Genomic DNA, 20,823 nt, shown 5'->3' on the forward strand with positions numbered 1-20,823 from the left:
TGCGGCGGAGAGCATGCTAGAGAGTCTGATGGAGTCTGCACCCCCAAGCGCACCAGCATAAGAGCAGAACGTAATGGCATCAATTAAGCGGCAATTTTTAACATCCACTAACAGTCCATAATCGACAAAAAATCAGCGCCTAGAAGAGGGACGGCTACATTAGCTGTGATAAAGTCCCAGCCAAACCGTTGGCCACTAAAACACATTTCGACATACCTGGTGCCGTATGTGCGGATGGGGGTGCCGTTGGCGGCCTCCATGGGGGGTCCGTGTCCGCCGGATAGGATGTCCACTCTAGAAGCCGGCAAGACGCTCCTCTGCGCGCCCGTGTCGCACATGAAACGCCGCCCGGAGATGGTGTCCTGGACAAACAGTAGCCTGCCAGCCTGACCGACGCTCATGGCCACTAACGAGCGCCGGCCCGGGCATTTCCCGGCCCACTGAAGCTGCACGGCGGGCGGCACTGCTTGGCTTTAGGTCCAAACCGTGCATGATAAAAACACAGCCCCGCGTCCGCGTCACGCTGCTGGCGAGGGGCTGTCGCTGCGGCGGTGAAGTTCCAGTCTCCCGGCGGTGAAACAAAGGCTTGGGTTGGGAAAACTGCCGCTGCACAGTGCTGTTGACCAGCCAAAAAAAAAAAATCAGCCTCCTCGGCCAGAGCGCGGCAATCGTCTATAGTGGTGTTGGCCAGAGCGGCCCGAACCGGAGAAGGCAGCTGACGCAGGAAAAGTAGCATGAAAAGGAAATCAGGCTTGTGCTCTCCCAATAAATCCAGCATCCTATCCATGAGCTCCGATGGCTTGCTATCACCGAGCCCTTGCAAAGAAAACAACCGGCTGGCCCGCTCGGTATCGGAAAGTTCGAATGTCTTTAACAGATGAGACTTGATCGTGAGATATTTATCTCGAGCCGGAGGGTTCTTGAGGAGGCTCACCACTCTGCTAGCTGTCGAACTTCCCAGGGCTGACACCACATAATAATATCTTGTGGTATCCGAGGTAATCTCACGCAGCTCGAACTGTGCCTCCGTTTGCGCAAACCATGCCGAGGCTGACGACTCCCAGAACTCAGGTAATTTCAGTGAAACTGCGTTCGTAGACATGTTGCCGCGGAAGCGTCTTCAAAACGTATAACAGGGTCACCAATGTAGAAATCGTCGGAAAGGAGAGACGCACAATTTCTATCTTGCGACAACACCAAGTAGTGTGTCATTTATTATCTTCTTAGCACAAGTGACAGCTGTCAGATCTATGCCGTGCTAAACTCTGACAGCTCCTTGTCACCAAAACCTTTTATGAATGACATTCCACCAGCGCGTCTTCTCTAAGCCCAACCCCATTAAAGTGACAGTGCCCCATCAATACATCAAAACAATCTAATGGTGAATTATGTCCATAGCACCCACTACAACCCCATATTACTCCATCAATCAATGATCAAACCATTCAAGTAAATAACAAAGAAGAATATCATCAAATACAAGCTATGACATTAAGTTTGTTCAAAACCTTTTTGTCACAGTCAAGAGGGGCAGAACTAACAATTGTGAGCTGCAAAGAACACGTGGGACAGATGTAGCAGATGTTACAAAAACAAATGGCTGCACACAACCTTGCAGAGGCCATACATCCAACTAATGGAAGATAGTTTAATTAACTTTAATTAACAGATTGCAGAATGGGTACAGTACAGTACAGCTCAATACACACAATTGTTAAGGAGTGCAGACCAGAGAAAGACTTTCGACTTGTTTACATCAGGGTCCCCCATTTTCAATTCGTAATGAAATTGCTATTATGTGTCTGCATGAACACACAACTGTAACTGTACTCAAAAATAACAAAATAAGGGTTGTCTCAGTTCACAACTATATTGGTCAAGTTTTGGGTGGGACTTGTTTGCGTCCCTACAGCTTCTTATTCAATTGAGCGAGATGCTCGGTTATGTCACACAGCCAGTTTGCATCTGACAGTTCAGACAATATTTCTTCAACCCTTTGTTACCTATTCCGCCTGGATCTTTTTTGTATTTTGGGCTGTAAAATTGTCAAAGAATGTCTGAGGAGTAAGTGCTTTTGGCTTTTTTCCTTTGTTACTTCATCAATACCTCAGATGTTCAACATACATGTATGTGTAAGAATGTGTAATAACTAAGGCTATCAAAGTTAAAGCTTTATTAACGCATTAACCCACAATTCTTTTAACGCCGCTATTTTTTAACCCAAGATTAAAGGAAAACTCCAACATTTTGGGAAATTAGCTTATTTAACATCTTCCCTGGAGTTAGACTAGAAGATACATACCTTTTTTGTCTCTGTGCGTGCATTTAGCTTAGGGAACAGTCGCTCCGTTAGCATAGCTTAGCTTCATCACAGGAAGTGAGGCGGGGCCTGAGCCTTACAGTGTATCGTTTGATTGATTGATTGAAAAGTTTATTAACAGATTGCAGAATACACTCCGAATACAACTCCAAAACGTTCATGTAAACATGTTGTGACCTGTGTATTCACCACGTGGAGAAATAAAAAATAATTGAATTAGACAATTACGTTTTATAAGCAAATATACTCTGAACTATTTTTTTGCCCAACCACTCCTCTCTGAGCGCAGCCAGTGATTTCAACGTGTCGTTGTGATTGTTGACATTCTCATTCATTCAAAGAGTCCAAACCGATTGAAGTTTATGGATACCATGACTTGAAATCCTCTTACCTTGACGATTAAAAGCCTCCCCAATTTAGAAAACAGTAATCCAATGGCTGGTATTGTTATACACCGGACGCTCTGAGCTAACCGGAGCTAACCCAGATCAGGATGGTAAAGCATATATAATGACTTCCTTTCTGGGGTTGTCAAAATAAAAGTGCAATGTTTATAGCAGCGGAAAACGTTTATTTTGTACATTATCTAACATTAACACGAACCTAAACTAACGTTACAACTAACCTAAAGTTTGAGAAACACTGCTCTACAGGATGCCCTTACTAGTCTTAAATTGGTTCTTAATGCTAGTAAGACAAAGTTTATGTTGTTTTCAAGAGCAAGGAATATTAACGATAGGTTATGTAGATAACCTAGTTATATTAGTATAGGCTAAGCGTCCCGCTCTGAGCCTTACGAGATACTCATATCTCCTGTGATACCTAATGTATCTCCCACGAACAAAAACACATGCACCCCACCTGTATGGGGCCCCGCCCCTTATGGTGGCCACCGCCCATATAACCATGACCCTGGTCATGAAACACCCTTCCTCGCCAAAACCCGTCCCAGGAAAAGATCCCTCAAGAGGGAACTCAGGGCGCGCAGAGCGGGACGCTTAGCCTATACTAATATAACTAGGTTATCTACATAACCTATCGTTATATATCGTATAGCATCGCGTCCCGCTCTGAGCCTTACGAGATAATGGGGAAGAGCGGGCGCGAGACCCGACAGATGTACCCCCTGAGGACCCGTAAGCCCACATCAAGGGGTGCGGGGAGCCCTGTCACCCCATCCTTCCTAACGAAGGGGGGGCGCAGTCAACTCCACCTGAATGCGAACAAGAGGGAGCCAGAACCCCTTGAACACACCGTACAGGCGGAACCACGTGTGACTCAACACACTGCGGCCCATACCCATACACTCCTGCTACCCGACCAAAGGACGGGAAGCAGGAAAGGCCACAGACCCCAGAACCGCCTGGGAGACAGAACCCCCGGTCATGTCCATGAGGAAAAACCTTACAAAGGAGCCCGGGGAGGACCATGAAGCTGCAGCACAGATGGCCTCCACCGAGGCCCCACCCAGGAGAGCGGCAGAGGCAGCCACCCCACGAGTGGAGTGCGCCCTGACGCCCCCAGGGGGATCCTGCCCAGCCAGCGTGTAGCAGAGGGTAACACCCTCGCACAACCAATGGGACAGGCGCTGCTCCGACAGTGCCTTACCAGCACGAGCCCCACCGTAACAGACAAAAAGCTGGTCGGTAACCCTGAAATCCTGAGTACGGCTGAGGTAAATCCCCAAGCACGGACTGGACATGACAGGTGAAGGCCCGCATCTAACTCACCAGTGTGAGGAGGAGGACGAAACGCCTGAACCACAATATCCCGGGAGCGGAAGGAACTCCGGATATTCTCAGGCACGAAAGCAGGATTAGGTCGCAGAGTGACACCGCAATCGGTCCGAAAAGACAGGCACTCTGGATGTACCGAGAGAGCACAGAGCTCACCTACGCGTTTAGCGGAAGTGACAGCCAGAAGGAACGCGGTCCTGAAGGACAGCTGTCCCAACGGCGCCCGCTCGAGCGGCTCAAACGGGGCCAAGGACAACCGACCGAGGACCAATTGAAGATCCCAAGTCGGAGCCAAGGAGCGTTGCACCGGCTTAACGCGTCGAGCGCCAAGCAGGAAACGCTTCACAAGAGGGTGGCTGAACAAGACATCCCCTCAAACCCCCATGATAGGAGGATATAGCTGCTGCATATACCCTCACCGTCGAAGCCGACAGTCTATCAAGGAGAGACTGGAGGTAACTAAGGACAGCAACCAGGGGGCAGGAGACTGAGTCCAGGCCCCCCGCCTTACACCACACTTGGAACATACGTCATCTGCCCGCGTAAGCGCGACAGTGGAGGGAGCATGTGCAGTCCAGATGGTAACACCATCAGGATCAAGAACCTGCGCCCCTCAACGTACCCGTCCCAACAACTGACCTAACAGATGTATGGGGAAGAATCCCTGGCGGCACGGCATCGGCCCCAGACCTGCCTGGCCATGTCCAGACGCAATCCTCACCCGTCAGGATGAGGGCCGCCCCGCGACAGTACACCTGCACCCACATTCTCCCTGCCGGGGATGTGGGGAGCCCTTAGGCCGCGCAGATGGAGGACGCCCATAGCCAGCCGCCCGCCGCCTGGTGCAGACAGGGGGAGCGTACTCCTCCCTGTCTGTCGATACACGACACTGACGTCGTATCGTCCGTCCTGATCAACACCATTTGTGGACCAGAAGGACCGCTTTCAACACCAACACATTGAACGTAGCGCAGACCGGGCAGCATGGTTTGCCAGCTGCCCCCTACTGCGTTGGCCCGACGCATCACCAGCGAGGGAGGCGTCGGTGAAAACGCGACGTGAGACAGCGCCGTAACCGTCCTAGGACGGAACCTCCCGAGCGTGTTGACAACACGCTCCGAGATGGATGCCCATAGCCCTCCAACCGTTGACTGGGAAGAGGAATACTCTACATCCAGTGTACAGCAACCCCAGGCTGGTAGAGACCTGCCTGGTACGAGACCTGACGATCCACCTTGACCGCGAAGGACCAGAACGTCATCAGGGCAGAACACTCCGTAACCCCGGATGACGCAGAGGCCCCAGTGCGGCCTCCACGCACTTGGTGAAGATGCGGGGAGCCAGAGAAAACCGAACGGCAGCCTCTGGTACTCATACGCTAACCCTGCAAAGGAAGCGTAGGTAAGCCCTAGGATGGAAGATCGGGGATGCGCATACGCATCCTACAGGTCTATGGAGGAGAACCAGACCCCCACCTGACAGTGTTCAACAGGTAGGAGACGATCCAAAAAATGCTGAACCTTCCCATGGGACAGGTCCAGCCTGGGTCTTACACCCCTCCCTCCCGACTTCTCGGGCAGAGAACACCGGGAGGAGAACGCCACGACGATGGCTTGCTTCGTCCACAGAGATTGGATCTCGTCGACCAGAGCTGTCCCTGCTGGAGACCCCGACAACAGGGTCTGTACCAAACCTGAAAACGGGTGGGGTTGTGTAAACACAAGTCCCCGCCTCACCATTCTCTCCATCTACCTCGACATATGGTACTGCCGTAGTCATATGTGACGACACTCCCAACGCACCCGCCGTCACGTGGCGCAGGTCCGCCAGGAACTGTAGATAGTTGGCCCGGTCCCCCCCGCTGTGCGAAGACAACCCTGGAATCGTGCGAGGAGCGCGTTCCGTGTCGGAACACCTGACCCTGGCACCACCCACGAGGCAATCGCACCCAAGGGGGAACCCCGACAGAAAAAGGGCCTGTCTGATACGGGGGGCTTCCGATCAAAAAAGCCCCCCCACTGAACACCCCTCCAGAACATGCTGAAGGAGTCGTTCTGCAGCCGGACATGCAAGGTGTAAGGCCCCCATGGGTTCCTACACACCGTAGCCCTGCAGTGATATCACTACCACCCCAAACCATGTGAACTGCGACCACTTGCCAATATTCCAGGAGTGGGAGCACCAACATGATACCTGGCCTGGCGAAGGCGAGGCCGGGGAAGCCCGCACTGTGTGCCTCAAAAGGTTTCGAGCCCCCCTGCTGACAACACTTAAGTTGACAGACGTAACACCAGGCTCAACCAACACAGTTCAAGGTGTGGGAGCCGCTTGACAGCACAACATTCTCACGGACAGACCCAGGCTCAGCCATCAACTGGGTGTCAGCCCCTGTCTCCATGAGAAGCGAAGAATGGGGCCGCATACGCTTCAATGAAGGTTCGCGGCCCGCAGCCAAAGGAGAACGCTCAGAGCCCCGCTTCTGGGGATACCAGAGAGAGGATTGAACGGGGAGCGGGCTGCTCGCGGCAAAATGACGACGGAGTGGTTTACCAACACCGAAATCACCCAAAATGGCCGATCCCTCGGCCGCCAAGACTGTCGGCCTCGCGATACCCTGTCGATTCTCCAACCAGGGCACCACTGGCGGGGGAAACATGGCCGCCTGTCGAGGGCCCCGTCATCGCCGCTGACGAGGCCGTGCTCTCTCTTCTTCTGGCTGCGCGGTGTGAGGCGGTGTAGGGCCTAGGACAATACCGCCCGCGCTCCAGCAGAAGACCAAAATCCCCTGCGGAGAGGGGAACCCTGAGCGGTTATAGCTTGCGGCTGGGTCAAAGCTAATAACGTCAACATCCTCGACGGAGTGGTTTACCAACACCGTGCGCGATGTGTCGACGTCGGCCGGCCCTCAAGGCCCCTCCACCAGACACCATTTCTGTAATAGAAAAAACACCAATTCGAACACAGTTCTAATCGTTGCCAATTCCATACCGTGGCGGTACAAGCCTTAACAGCCCACCAGCCACTCGCCAGGCCGACCCATGGTGTCGGCCGGGCGGGGCATTGTTTCAATATATCAAAAACAAAGGACTGACGTTAACATGGAGCACCAGTGGTGATTGCAAACAGCACCCTCCACTGTGGTGTGGACCATGAAAAGGTTAAATGAATAAAAGAGCTAAACCACAAAAACTGTAGAATGAGCAAACCCATACACACAAAGTTTAAGGGGAGACGGACCAGACCCGTCTTCATTCAAAATATTCACAACAGAACACCAGCCCTAGTTTAGCCCATTTACCAAAAAAGGTAAACAAAGCCCCCCCCCCGCACTACTCCCCCAGTATACCGATTGACCGTCAGTATGAATGGTTTGAGAGGAGAGAAAGCTGTAGCAAGACAGACCTTCTCATAGCAGAGTGACAAAATGAAACAATAGCCCCCTACACAGGGCCGCCCCAGGAGATGGGGGGCCTCGCGTCTAAAAACGCACAGGGCCTCACATTTCTCCCAAGCGGCCCTGCCCTTATACTACTGCAGCCTAACGCCAGGCAATGTGGAACCCAAGACAACAATTGCCTGTGCACAGACACGCAACATGTTTACCATGTCGGCTGGACCCATAGCCCCACTACCCGACGCCAACCCAGATGGGAACACCGTTCAACAAACCCCGCCGGAACACAAGGTAAAATACCTGGCTAGGCAACCTAGCCACGGCCTACCCTGTTGTCAACCCATTTACCCGAAAAAGGTAAATAGAACTCAAAACCCCACAACAGCTACCGACTGACCTTCATTGATGAACCGGGCAAGAGGCGGGAGAGTGACAACATCTCACGGCGGAGACATTAAAACAGCATAGCAATTAGCAGTAGTGATAGCATGCGGCAGTAGCGATAGCATGTTAGCATAGCTTTAGATGTTTTAGCAGCACGCCCAAGACAGCTTGGAAACCGTTCCCTGCAGAGAACGTTCACCAAACCATCTTGCCCCTGGCGCCAACACACAACAAGGTTGTGTTAACAACACAAACCAGCATTACTAACACTAATACCCATGCCTGAAGACACAGGGCCTACCTGAGTACAAGCTGGCCCGACAGCCAGCCTTGTACAGCTGAACCTCGATGTGCAGTCATCAAACGAGGAACATCACAGGCCCGTCGTGTCGCCGAAAACATGCGTCGAAGATGCCAGGGGCCAGCAACCTCCGGTAAGCTTCCAACATTATTAATCTTCCTTAATCTTTTCATTCCGCTAGCTCGTATGGTGCACGCATCCAACACGCTGGGACGAAAATAGAGGAAGGGTGTTTCATGACCAGGGTCATGGTTATATGGGCGGTGGCCACCATAAGGGGCGGGGCCCCATACAGGTGGGGTGCATGTGTTTTTGTTCATGGGAGATACATTAGGTATCACAGGAGATATGAGTATCTCGTAAGGCTCAGAGCGGGACGCGATGCTATACGATATATAACTTTGATGATGTGAGGATATCTACTGTCAGTGGCTCTTGTATAGAGAGAGTCACTGAGTATAAATATCTTGGCCTGTGGCTTGACGAGAAATTAACATTTAAATTCCATGTGGACAATCTTGCCTCTAAACTGCGACAGAAAATTGGTTTCCTGTCCAGACACAAATCCAATTTTCTTCTATTTAGTAGAAAAATTATTGTGGAATCAGTCTTCTTATCAGTTTTGGACTATGGTGATGTAATTTATAGGCATGCTGCGGCATCAACTCTTAGACCTCTGGATTCTGCATATCACTCAGCTCTCAGATTTATAACTGGTGACAGATATGATACTCACCATTGTGTCCTGTATGATAGGGTGGGTTGGCCTTCTCTTGCAGAAAGGCGCAACAAACACTGGTATTTATTTATTTTTAAAGCCCTTATTGGTAAACAACCTGTTTATATCTCCTCACTGTTAGATTGGAATATTGGAACCTATTCAACTCGATCGAATGACTGGATGGTTCTTAGGGTTCCTCAAATTTGTTCTGAGCTAGGGAAGTCAGCCTTTTCCTTTGATGCCTCTAACTCATGGAATGTCCTTCAACTCACGCTGAAATTGGAGGTTCTCCCTTCCCTTGGAATGTTTAAATGTATGATTTCAGACCATTGTGTGACTACCTGTAACTGTTTTAGTTGATCTTTTTAAATTATTTTGAAACGTTTTAAATTTTTTACTCTGGTGTTTAAATTTCTGTGAATATTGTTTTTATTATGTACTGTACAATCGTCGTTTCTGTAAATGAGGGAAACCTCAGATGCTTACGATTTTAAATAAAGGTTGAAATGAAGGTGGCCTTGATGTCAGAGACCTGATTGGGAATTTGGCCAGGAACGTCGGGGGAACCCCCTACTCTTTACGATAGACGTCCTGGGTTCTTTAACGACCGGATTCAGTCAGTGTACATGCTGAGCCATGACAGTAAGCTGTAGGAATTCAGATCGAGTCCATTTGTATATGAAAATATAGAACATGGTTTATTTCTGCTTCCACAGAGCTCAGTTTACAATCAGACATACTAAACGTCTGACCAGAAAGTGAGAAAGAACTCTGGTCAGAACTTAGATTAAATACATAATCGAAACGACGTACATGAGATACATGACAGAAAAGGTAAACAAAATATGCCCTAGTGAGAGAATGAATAACAAAGACAGCTTGTGTTATGTCTTCACACTAGAACTGAAGAGGAAAATAACCTTGGACCTCTCATATCTCCTGGCCCTTTGGCTGAGTTTAAGAGACACTGTTTAAGGGCTTGTGTCCATAGCGGACGTTTTATGAGTTGTCAGCTCCTTCCTGTCATTCATTTCTATGCTACAGACGCGACAGGCGCGCTCCTCTTCCCAGCGCCGCGTTTATGAGCTCTCGGCGGCAGCGTTTTTGGGCGGAGCGCTCCCAGCTCATAAAGTTGAAACTAGTTCAACTTTTGGAAAGGAGCGCGCTCATCAAGGTAATCAACATCGAGGAAGGGGCGGTCGCGAGACCCAGGAAAACGCTCTGAGCTTTTTTCCCCTTTTTTTCAAAGCGGTCCGCCTTGAAAAAAACTTCCGCTATGGACACAAGCCCTTGTCGTCCTATTGTCTTAAAGCTGTATACTGGTTGATCATATTAATAACTAGTCAAGCTGTACAGAGATTTAACACAGATGGACATAGATAATATTTCTATTACACTATCATAGGCATATCATATCATAGGCTTCTTGTAAATGTAAACAGGTCAGACACTCCCTTCACTTTTAAAAACATGATAATTTATTCATCCATCCATCCATTCATTCACACCTGGCCCTGCCGTCAGAATAATGGGTCAGGCTGGAGGCGGCCAGCAGGACGCAGTGTTCGGTTTCACCAGCCTTCCTCCATGACGTCATGACCACACACCTGACACGGCAACCACCACCACGCCACGCCACGCCTTGCTGCCTCCATCCTGAGGTCGAGGAGCATCCAGACGTGATAGAAAAGAGTAGAGAAGAATAGAATGGAATGGAATATAATAGAATATAATTTGATAGAATAAAATGGAATGGAATTGAAGAGAATGGAATAGAAGAGAATGGAATAAAATAGAATACAATGGAATGGAATGGAATGGAATGGAATAGAATAGAATCGAAATATCAATATGCTTCCGTGTCAGAGCTGTTGAATTATTGACCATATTCACACGGTCAGGATTCCTTTCCACCCCTCTTCCTACCTAGGGAATCCCAACCTGAGCATGACATCTCTCTCCAAGAGCATCTCTCTCTCTTCCCTTCTTTAATCCATGTCTCTACCCTTCATCCTTCATTCCTCTTATACACCCCTCACTATTCATTCCTCTTGTCTTCTATTCCTCTCTCTCTCTCTCTCTCTCTCTCTCTCTCTCTCTCTCTGTAACCTTCCTCCTCTCTCTCTCTTCCTCCTCTTCTTCCTCCTCCTCCCCTCTAACTCTCTCCCTGTCTCTCCTCCTCCTCTCCCTCCTCCTGCTCCCCCTCCTCCTCCTCCTCCCCCATCTCCTCTCCCCCTCCTACTCCTCCCTCCTCCTCCCCCTCCCCCCTCCTCCTCCCCTCTAACTCTCTCCCATTATCTCCTGCTTCTCCTCCTCTCCCCCTCCTCCTCCTCCTCCTCCTCCTCCTCCTCCTCCTCTCCCCCTCCTCCTCCCCTCTAACTCCCTGTCTCTCCTCCTCTCCCCCCCTCCTCCTCCTCCCCTCTAACTCCCTATTTCTCCTCCTCCCCCTCCTCCTCCTACCCCTCCTCCTCCCCCCCTCTTACTCCCTGTCTCTCCTGGTCTCTCCCCCTCCTCCCCCTCCTCCTCCTCCTCCTCTTCCTCCTCCTCCTCCCCTCTAACTCCCTGTCTCTCCTCCTCCTCCTCCCCCTCCTCATCCTCCCCTCTAACTCCCTGTCTCTCCTGGTCTCTCCCCCCTCTCCCCCTCCTCCTCCTGCTCCTCCTCCTCCCCTCTAACTCCTTGTCTCTCCTCCTCCTCCTCCTCCTCCCCCTCCTCCTCCCCCTCCTCCTCCCCCTCCTCCTCCCCCTCCTACACCTCCTCCTCCTCCCCTCTAAGGGCATGCGTCCACCTAGCTCACATTTCCAGCTGAAAAACGCTGGCAGTGCACCGGTAGTGCTGGGATGAAGCGCATCTTGTAGCGAGATGACAGAGAGAAAGAAATCTAGCGACAGCCATCTTTTTATCGTATTTTACTGCCGCGGTTTTGCACATATAGCATATTTTAATACACTTTATTGTATATTAATTATATATATAGTTATTGCCTGACACCACAGTTCGCCCTTTGCTTTTTATTAGTGTATTCGTGTAGTTATTAGTGTATTTGTGCCCTCATACTGCTCCTGTCTCTTGTGGGTAGACAGGCAGGCAACTCCGGTGTCAGGTTACAAACAGAGTGGTAGATATGACAGGCTGTGATTGGTTGTCTGAAAATGCGCTCAGCGCATCGCTCTGAAAAGTTCAGAAGTGTTCAACTTTAAACGCTGGGTGCTGCCGCACAAAAAAACTGAAAGGCGCTGAAAAAAGAAACCGACTGCAGCGCATTTCCTATAGGCGGCAGCATGCGGCCGCATATGCTCTGTCCTCATTGGGATCAATTGCAAAAAGACGCTTGCGGCCATAAAAATGAGATAGGTGGACCTGGGCCCTAAAGGCCTCTACATGCTACAGCAACTTCAAAGCAACTTCAACACAACATCAGCGCAATTTCAGCGCGGTTGTTGTTTAGGGTCTTGTAGACTGTGTTGCGAGGATGCTGCGTACATGTCTCCAAAATCTAACCTAAACAACCGTTGCGTTGATATTGCGTAGCAGTGATTGGTTGGTTAGCGAATTGGGGGCGGGGCTGTCATAGAATAATATTGGTCTTGCAGAGAATACCATCCGCCATTGTTGTAGCCAGCCAGCGTTGATGCTAAATAATTAGCGTCACATAGCTGGCCTTTTTCTGAAAACCCAAGCACATATTGTTCCATAGCATACGCCTTCAGTTGATCATGACAAATCCTCTCTTACCTTGACGATTAAAAAGCCTCCATAATTTAGTAAATAAAGCTGTAGCCAGCCAGCTAGCATTGGTGCTATACAAAATGCTATCCACATTAGCTACATAGCTAACCAACTAAATACAATGGTATCCTGAGGTAACTTTAACGTTAAATACAACGTTTGCTAGTCGAAATGACTGGACACACACAGGGACAAGTTAAACATCAATCAATTAATTTATTCCAATAGGTAGTTTGAGCTGCATGTGAGGTCCTCTCCATTGGAAACTAATGACGTTACGGTAACGTTAGCTCGAAAAGCACAGAAAGTTAAGCTGCTAGCAACAGACACTATAACACTTCCGGTCGGGGGATTTCAAAATAAAAGAGCGACGTCTAAAATCACCGGAAATACGTTTATTTTGTACATTATCTAACGTTAACACGAACCTAAACTAACTTTAGTTAAACTAACTTTGCGCGTCGATGTTGCAGAAGCATAAAGGCAGAGTGTCTAAAACACTGTTGCTTTGTCGATGTTGTGTTGCAGTTGCTTTGAAGTTTCTGTAGCATGCAGAGGCCTTAACTCCCCGTCTCTCCTGGTCTCTCCCCCCTCCTCCTCCTCCTCCTCCCCTCTAACTCCCCCTCCCCCCTCCCCCCCCTCATCCAGGTAGCGGGGGCGTTGTGGTGGTACTTCATCTCCAAGGGTATTGAGTACCTGGACACAGTGTTCTTCATCCTGAGGAGGAAGTTCAGCCAGGTCAGCTTCCTGCACGTCTATCACCACTGCACCATGTTCACGCTCTGGTGGATCGGCATCAAGTGGGTGGCTGGAGGCCAATGTGAGTAATAATAATATAATAATAATAACTTTATTTGTATAGCACCTTTCATACAGAAACTGCCGCTCAAAGTGCTTCACAACAGAACAAAAAGACAGGCATAAAATGAGCACATAAAGTGCAGACATATAAAATCACAGTTTTTCACATTAGGATCTAACATCCCAACAGGCCACCTTGTTTATGGTTTGATTCAGTTTTAAATAGACAATAATAAAAAGAGTAAGATCAAATAGAGTAAGTAAAATAGTGCAATAGCGCAGTGCAATAAAATAGTTGAATAGAATAGATCAGATAATGAATTTACAGTGCAATATAATAGTTCTGGTACTGTTCAACAGTTCAAAGTCGTCTTTACCTTCTCTGTTTGATATCCACAGTTTAAAACTTGACAGTCTTCCCTCCTGTTTTATACCCACTTTGACCCTTCGAACCTCCCATTACCCTTAGAGTAAAGACCTCCTCTTCCCCAGAGAAACACAACGGAAGGGCTAAATGCAAACTGCTTATCTACAACATATTCCACAATAGAATAGAATAGAATAGAATAGAATAGAATAGAATGGAATAGAATGGAATAGAAATACTATAATCATCCCGAGGGAAATTTGGCACTACAACTCACTCACAGTAAACATTTAGGTAGACAAAACAATTAGTCACGAATAAGAATAAAAGATAAGCCTAAGAATAAAGAATAAAATAAGCCTAAGAATAAAATAATAATAATAAAATACGGTCCAGGATTTACATTTCCTATGTTATGTATATAAATTATAATATAAAATATACAATATACATAAAATATTATTAGCGTAACAGAAGCTGCACTATTGTGCCGCAGCAGTTTACCAGCTGGAACCTACATTACGTACATACAAGTCACAAACATTTTCAAAATAAAAGAAATAAAAGACATACCTGAATATAAAAAAAAGCAAACGGCTTTCGTTCACAAAGTAAACTCCTGTACAAAGCACAGAGGGGGAGGGGTGTTAGCTCTGATTTCCGAAGTCTATTTTCCACAAGCATTGACTTTCATATTTTCCATCATATACCACTTATTTTCTGATTTTCATTTCATTGGAAAGAAAATAATGATAATAATAATAATAATAATAATAATAATAATAATAATAATAATAATAATAATAATAATAATAATAATAATAATAATAATAATAATAATAATAATAATAATAATAATGATAATAAAATAAGAATAAAGTACTTGTAGTATATCTGCATTTACAGATGCCAGCCTTCAATTATCTTAAGGTACAACTACCTGAAATGAAAATAAAAGAGAAGAATGAATCGCACTGATGAGGGCTCACTCACGTGTCTGTGTGTGTGTGTGTGTGTGTGTGTGTGTGTGTGTGTGTGTGTGTGTGTGTGTGTGTGTGTCATTAACGATAGGTTATGACTATAACCAAGTTCTGTCAGTTAGTGGTGACGCTTGGCATCACACTGCACTCGCTCGCGTACGTGCACGCGCACTGAATAAACCACAAATGTACCTTTAATACCAGTATTAGTCTGACCACACCCCTCATCAGCTTACCTTCATAAGCAGGTGTGTGGTCACCTGCTCTCCTCCTTCCCAAGCTTTCACCACAAGGTGAGGTCAAGGGCTGCAGCGGCCGTCTGATGCCAAGCGTCACCACTAACTGACAGAACTTGGTTATAGTCATAACCTATCGTTCTGTTCCGTTAGTGGCTCTGCTTGGCATCACACTGCACAATGGGAGGCCAAGCGGAGCCGCTGGCTGACAAATACACCCCGCTGACAGCCCCCCAAAACCATCAGAACAGGGAGGGCCGAGCCCCCCCGACCCCCCCTAATGGAGGGCATCCCCCCTATTAGGGGCTTCACGGGAAGGCGACGGACCCGACCGTGCGAAGAGGCACTCAAGCAACTTAACGCACAGGGTGAGCAGACCGTGGCTTGACCCCACGACTACACACACGCACAACCCGCATGCCACCCGGGAACGAACGGAGGAACAACCTCGTTACTGCCCCCAGAATCACGGGGTCAAGGGCAAACCCAACCCCGTGGCAAGGCCGTAGCAGCGGAGCGCGAAGGAAGACCCAGACCCACCAAAAGGACTGGACTCCCTGGAATGGGGGCCCGGAGAAGTCCATGATGCCAGCATCAAGACCCCACCAGGTGGGCACGTAGTGCCCCGCCCCCCACATCGCCAGCGTATTCGGACAAAGGCCCCCCAGTTACTGCACCTGGTAATCCCAGGCGGTATCCCAACCAAGTACTAACCAGGCCAGAACCTGCTTAGCTTCCGAGATCGGACGAGATCGGGCGTGTTCAGGTCGGTATGGCCGCAAGCCGAGCGGGCCCCGTCCCCCCAACAGTACACCGCCTGGCACACTGACCCTGCAGAACAGACAGTCAACATGGCCGTAAGCACACAAAAAAGGTTAACCAACGGAAGCAGGCAGCGCACCGGGGAAAAACCAGGCAACAGGCTGTTAACCCTAGCCTGGAGACTGCGGACGAGACAGGCGCCAGAGGGGACAGCTGAACACAGCTGCCCCGGCGGAAGGGGCGTATGCTGGCGTTGTTGCATGACCAAGCCTCCATTTAAAAACCCCCAGCCAGAGGGGTCGAGGCAGAGAAGGCTGACACGATTGGCAGACGTCATGAACGTGCAGGGGCACCCTCAAACGGTGAACCCGGGAGTTGACACTGCACCAACACACCAGGGAATCAACCACCTCGGTGTTACCCAATGCGGTGGTTGTTCCTATAACCCCTCAAGAAAAAACTCCAAAACACACCTGCGGGTATACACCGGCTATACCGCAGTACAAGTGTTTCAGTTTCCAAAAAGGGTTAACCCAGGCCTACGGGTCGCAAACATCACTTCGGACCGGGCCTGGCGGTACGGGAAGCACAGGGTCACCAGAGGAGGTAAAAAAACCACCCCCACAGGCCCCTCTTCGCCATGCGTGAGAGAGGAGCGAAAAATAATGGAGAACCAGCCCCTAAGCACACCGTACTTGGTATTCCCAGGCGGTCTCCCAACCAAGTACTAACCAGGACCAACCTGTGTAGCGGCCGAGATCCGACGAGATCGAGCGCGTACAGAATGGCATGGCTGTAAGCCATGACGACAGTGCTGAGTAAAAACATACCCAACCAGGGTCTCCATAGCGCTTAACCCTGTGACACCCAGACCGACCTGGCATTTTTCCCCCTGAAAAAAGCCCAAGTCCCTCAGGGTACCAGAACAGCAGATCTGCATCCCCGGCGGACAACGGGTTCAACTGATCTGGACCAGCGTGACCAGAACCAGTCCCGTGCCCTAACCACGCCGACATGCCTACTCCAGGAGAAGGGCAGATATGCGTGTTGATCTTAACATGAAAAGAAGGCGCCACCCAGACGTTCGGACGAACCGCGCCTGGTGGCCCACCCCAAGGGCGTGAGACCCCACCACATATGTTCAGATCCATCCTGTCATCATCCCCCAGACATGAACGAGAATCCGTCGACAACCCACCCAGGTCATGGGATGTGGTCGTCGGAAGAGGAAAAACCCCCATCTCAGTTGCTTTATAAAAACGCTGTTTCAACCACAAGCAACCAAGGCGTGCCAGTCAATCGCCTGTTTACAGCGAGCTAGCACTATACGTGCGTCGGGACACACCCCCATCAATGAACAGGCTATTTAGACCTGTCATTGAATCCCCAAGGCGCCCAGGGGAACGACAAGAGGGGTGTGACACTCCCTAACTCCAACACTTCTGGAATAGAAAGAAGGAAGCATCAACAGTATGTATCCCAGTCTACACAGCCGGGGTAAAAAAATTTCACATTTTTACATCCCACCACCCTCCCATAGGAAAGAGACGGGGATCCCCAGAGAGACTTCCCACGCGAGCTGTACAGATTGAAAAGAATATATTGCACCTTGAGCCATGTAAAAAACTGGTTTTAGGGCCTCCGGGGAAGAGGCACTGAACCCATACACACTCAATAAACGAATAGAATCGAATATACATACAATAGAAAAGGACCCTTCTAGAGGGTCCACTCACTTTGACAATCTGAGGAGGAAGGCTCTGTACTCTGATGGAGGCTTCCTCACATGGAAGAAGGAGTCCGAACTCACAGAAGGCCTGAATAGGCGCTTGGTGAGGAGGAGCCCTGACCACCCCCCCTGAAAACAGATCCATCACATGGACCTGAACAGCACACGGAAGTCCTACCAACAGAGACGCGCACGGTGACGTACTCTATGGCGGGGGAATTCCTGCGGTGCACACGCCCAATATACCAGGCCGTGGGACCAGGAACTCCCTCCCCCCCCCCCCCCCCCCCCCCCCCCCGTAACGTGCCGAACCGCCACGTGACGGGAACCTTGAAGGACAGGGGGTGTACCCCTGACCGTCAGAACAATGGGGAGAGGAAAGGTTACCAGTTCACCCCTTTACGACCCCACACCCATGATACGATGTAACGACAAAAAGAGAATATGACACAGTCATAGTCAGCTCTATGAAGCGTTTCACAGCTCCACACAGCGCATGAGCTAACCTGCTATCTGATTTTTACTAAGGAAAAACACAGAATAGAGAGGGCTCTAAGAACCCCGGTCCAACATACACATGTGCTTCTGTGGCCAGTACAACCCAGTTGTAGGTCACATGACACACACAACCCATCATCACCTACAAAAAATGGCAAAAACACTCAACAGAGGAACGCCGTTTTTTTCACAATGAGAGAATACATCATTCTTGATTAGTATCGACCACAGGCCTTGCTAAGCACACATGACAGCAACCAAACCAATTTCCCTTTAGGAAATAAGTTTCTCCAGCAGATTTAGCACAACCTCAGCAATCAAGCTAAGAGTTACATCGTATCCCTACCACACAAAAGACACAATTAATGCACAACATGTCTGATGAAAAAGTCCCCAGGGAACCGGGGGGGAAACACAATCCTCCTATTTTACCCTCAATACGGCCAGTTAAAACAGGAAAACCTGTTAATATGTGAACACACTGTTCATTGTCATCACAGTCTGAGAAAGAACATTCTTTTACTCACTTGTCACCAAGCATAGCTTCATAGGTTAGTTACCTTAGTTGTGAGTACACGGTACATATAAACACCATGATGTTTCTCACACAACAACCAGATCATTACATCCCGATTTGCACGGAGAAGCTAACTGCCAGTGACAAAAACAGCTCACACATAACCCGCAACGTATCCTAAATGCATTGTAGCAACACACGTTTTGGGAAAAACACCGTTATTCACAATACATTTAGCAAAGTAAAACCAGAAGACGTGTTATGAGGTCTGGTCAACCCCGTTCCTACCCGGAACGCAGATCAGCGAAGTGCAGTCACAGACACCGTAGGAACACAGCCGCTCCTGTGTTGTCCGAACTGGGCAGCGTCACCGCCCCAACCCGCACTACAGTCCCCTGTTGATGCAACCTTGCCGTCCTGGCTCAGGGCAGGGTCGACGAAACATCCCCTGTCAAGGATGACGTCGTGGTCAAGAGTGTAAAACATGTTAAAATCAAAGCACGTTCAACAGAATAGCATCAAGCTAACGGCCGCTCCAACCGTTCGGGTGCTACTGCTTCTGCTCGCGAGACACCGAGCTAACGACGCACGCGATCAGAAGCGAGCTCACGGCGGCGCGCGAGAAGCTAAGCTACCCCGCGCCAGGCCATGGCCTATAGCAGCAAGCTAACGTTACCTAGCGACCACGACATGCTAGCCCCGCAGCTAACAGCTGACTGGCTAATAGTAGGCCCAACCTAAGCAGGCCATGCAGCGATCCAGCAGGCTAACGCAGCAGTTAACAGCTGACTGGCTAACCGCAAGCTATGAACATGTAAACAATGACATAACACTCACCCAGACAGGCCGCCGTTCTGAACCTCTCCTCACTTTTTAAGAGAAAAGAGAAAACAAGATGTCAACACCGCTTCACAACGGTGATTTTACCACACCCGACGGAATCAGCACAATACCAACTGGCCTGTGTAGCTGACTTTGAACATGAATCTGCCGCTACCGCACATTCATGCACATATCCCCTCGTGAAGGAATACTCTCATTTGGATATGAAAGATGGGGCCTTAACACGGTGACAGAGAGAATCCACTCGTCCAAAACACACAGGGATCACCAGTGTCAATGGTCGCGGCCCACTAGTTAAAACTATAATGGTCTTCAGACCAAGGTCTCCTGTCGCCTAGGTGGCTGAACAAAGGACCCTAGCCTGGGGCCGGTTTCCATAAACATTGTCAAGTAGCCCCCATAGCACTAACAGACAAGTGGAGCCTGCCAGCAAACACTACTCACCCAACCTGGAACGCACCGCTTCTCACAACAGCGGCATGTCCGACAGTTCAGCTGTGGCCTGACAGGTTTCACCCCAACAAACACAGCAAGGAACTGCAGTTGAGAAGCATGCAGCGGCGTGCTCCCAATACGAAAAACCGGTGGAGGGTTTTTAGAATGATCATCATCTTCTAGACACTCCAGTACGAAGACAATATCGCCGTATTTTCTCGAAAAATAGTGAGAGAGAAAATAAAGATATGATGTCAACGTATCCTTGTTTCCCAAAGCTGTTCCTAATCCAATTTCTTCCATCATGGTGTCAAGTGTGGGGATCTACCGAGGCACTTATTCCTTGTGGTGAAAGCGAGAAGGAGGAGAGCAGGTGACCACACACCTGCTTATGAAGGTAAGCTGATGAGGGGTGTGGTCAGACTAATACTGGTATTAAAGGTACATTTGTGGTTTATTCAGTGCGCGTGCACGTACGCGAGCGAGTGCAGTGTGATGCCAAGCAGAGCCACTAACGGAACAGAACTTACAGTCTTTGGGTTTCTAGATGCCTTTTCAATTGTCTTTTGAAACTTGATTTTGTTTTTTCTTTAGAGATGTGATCTGACAAATAAAGTACTGTAAAAAAAAAAAAGTAAATAAAGGTTAAATAAATGTAAAGATATATAATAATAATAAATGACATCTTTACAACACCTTCAATGGCGTGCCTCCGCTTATTCACCACCTCCCCCCAGAACTTCTTGATTTTGTCACATTCCCAAATACAGTGTATAAATGTTCCCCGAGCCTCGGTACATTTAAAGCAACTGTCTGGTGTATTGCTGTTATATTTATTCAGTTTGACAGGAGTTATATAAGTCCTCATCAGCCATTTGTATTGAAGTATTTTTAAGCTAGTGTTGGCTGTCTGTGTCTGAGCCTCCTCGCACGCTCTGTTCCAGTCCTCGTTTGAGATCTCTTCTCCCAAGTCCAGCCTCCATGCCTCCAGTCTAGGTATTGACGTCTCCTCTGAACCAGATACAAGCCAGTTATAGAACAGTGATATCAAGCCTTTGCTATTGCAGTTCTT

General features: G+C 48.9%; 1 protein-coding gene across 1 annotated transcript in view; it reads left to right on the plus strand.

Moving 5' to 3' along the window:
• The window catches only part of elovl4a (ELOVL fatty acid elongase 4a), a gene marked incomplete at both ends in the record, with an annotated part of 55,944 nt that overhangs the window by 26,038 nt on the left and 9,083 nt on the right, over positions 1–20,823 (plus strand). The window contains one exon of the mRNA XM_084307852.1: positions 13,232–13,403. Coding sequence (XP_084163978.1) covers positions 13,232–13,403 — 172 coding nt within the window. The remainder of the gene's footprint in view (positions 1–13,231; positions 13,404–20,823) is intronic.

This window comes from Notolepis coatsorum (genome assembly GCF_963971535.1).
Source record: "Notolepis coatsorum genome assembly, chromosome: 2".
In the NCBI taxonomy this organism is placed as follows: domain Eukaryota; kingdom Metazoa; phylum Chordata; class Actinopteri; order Aulopiformes; family Paralepididae; genus Notolepis; species Notolepis coatsorum.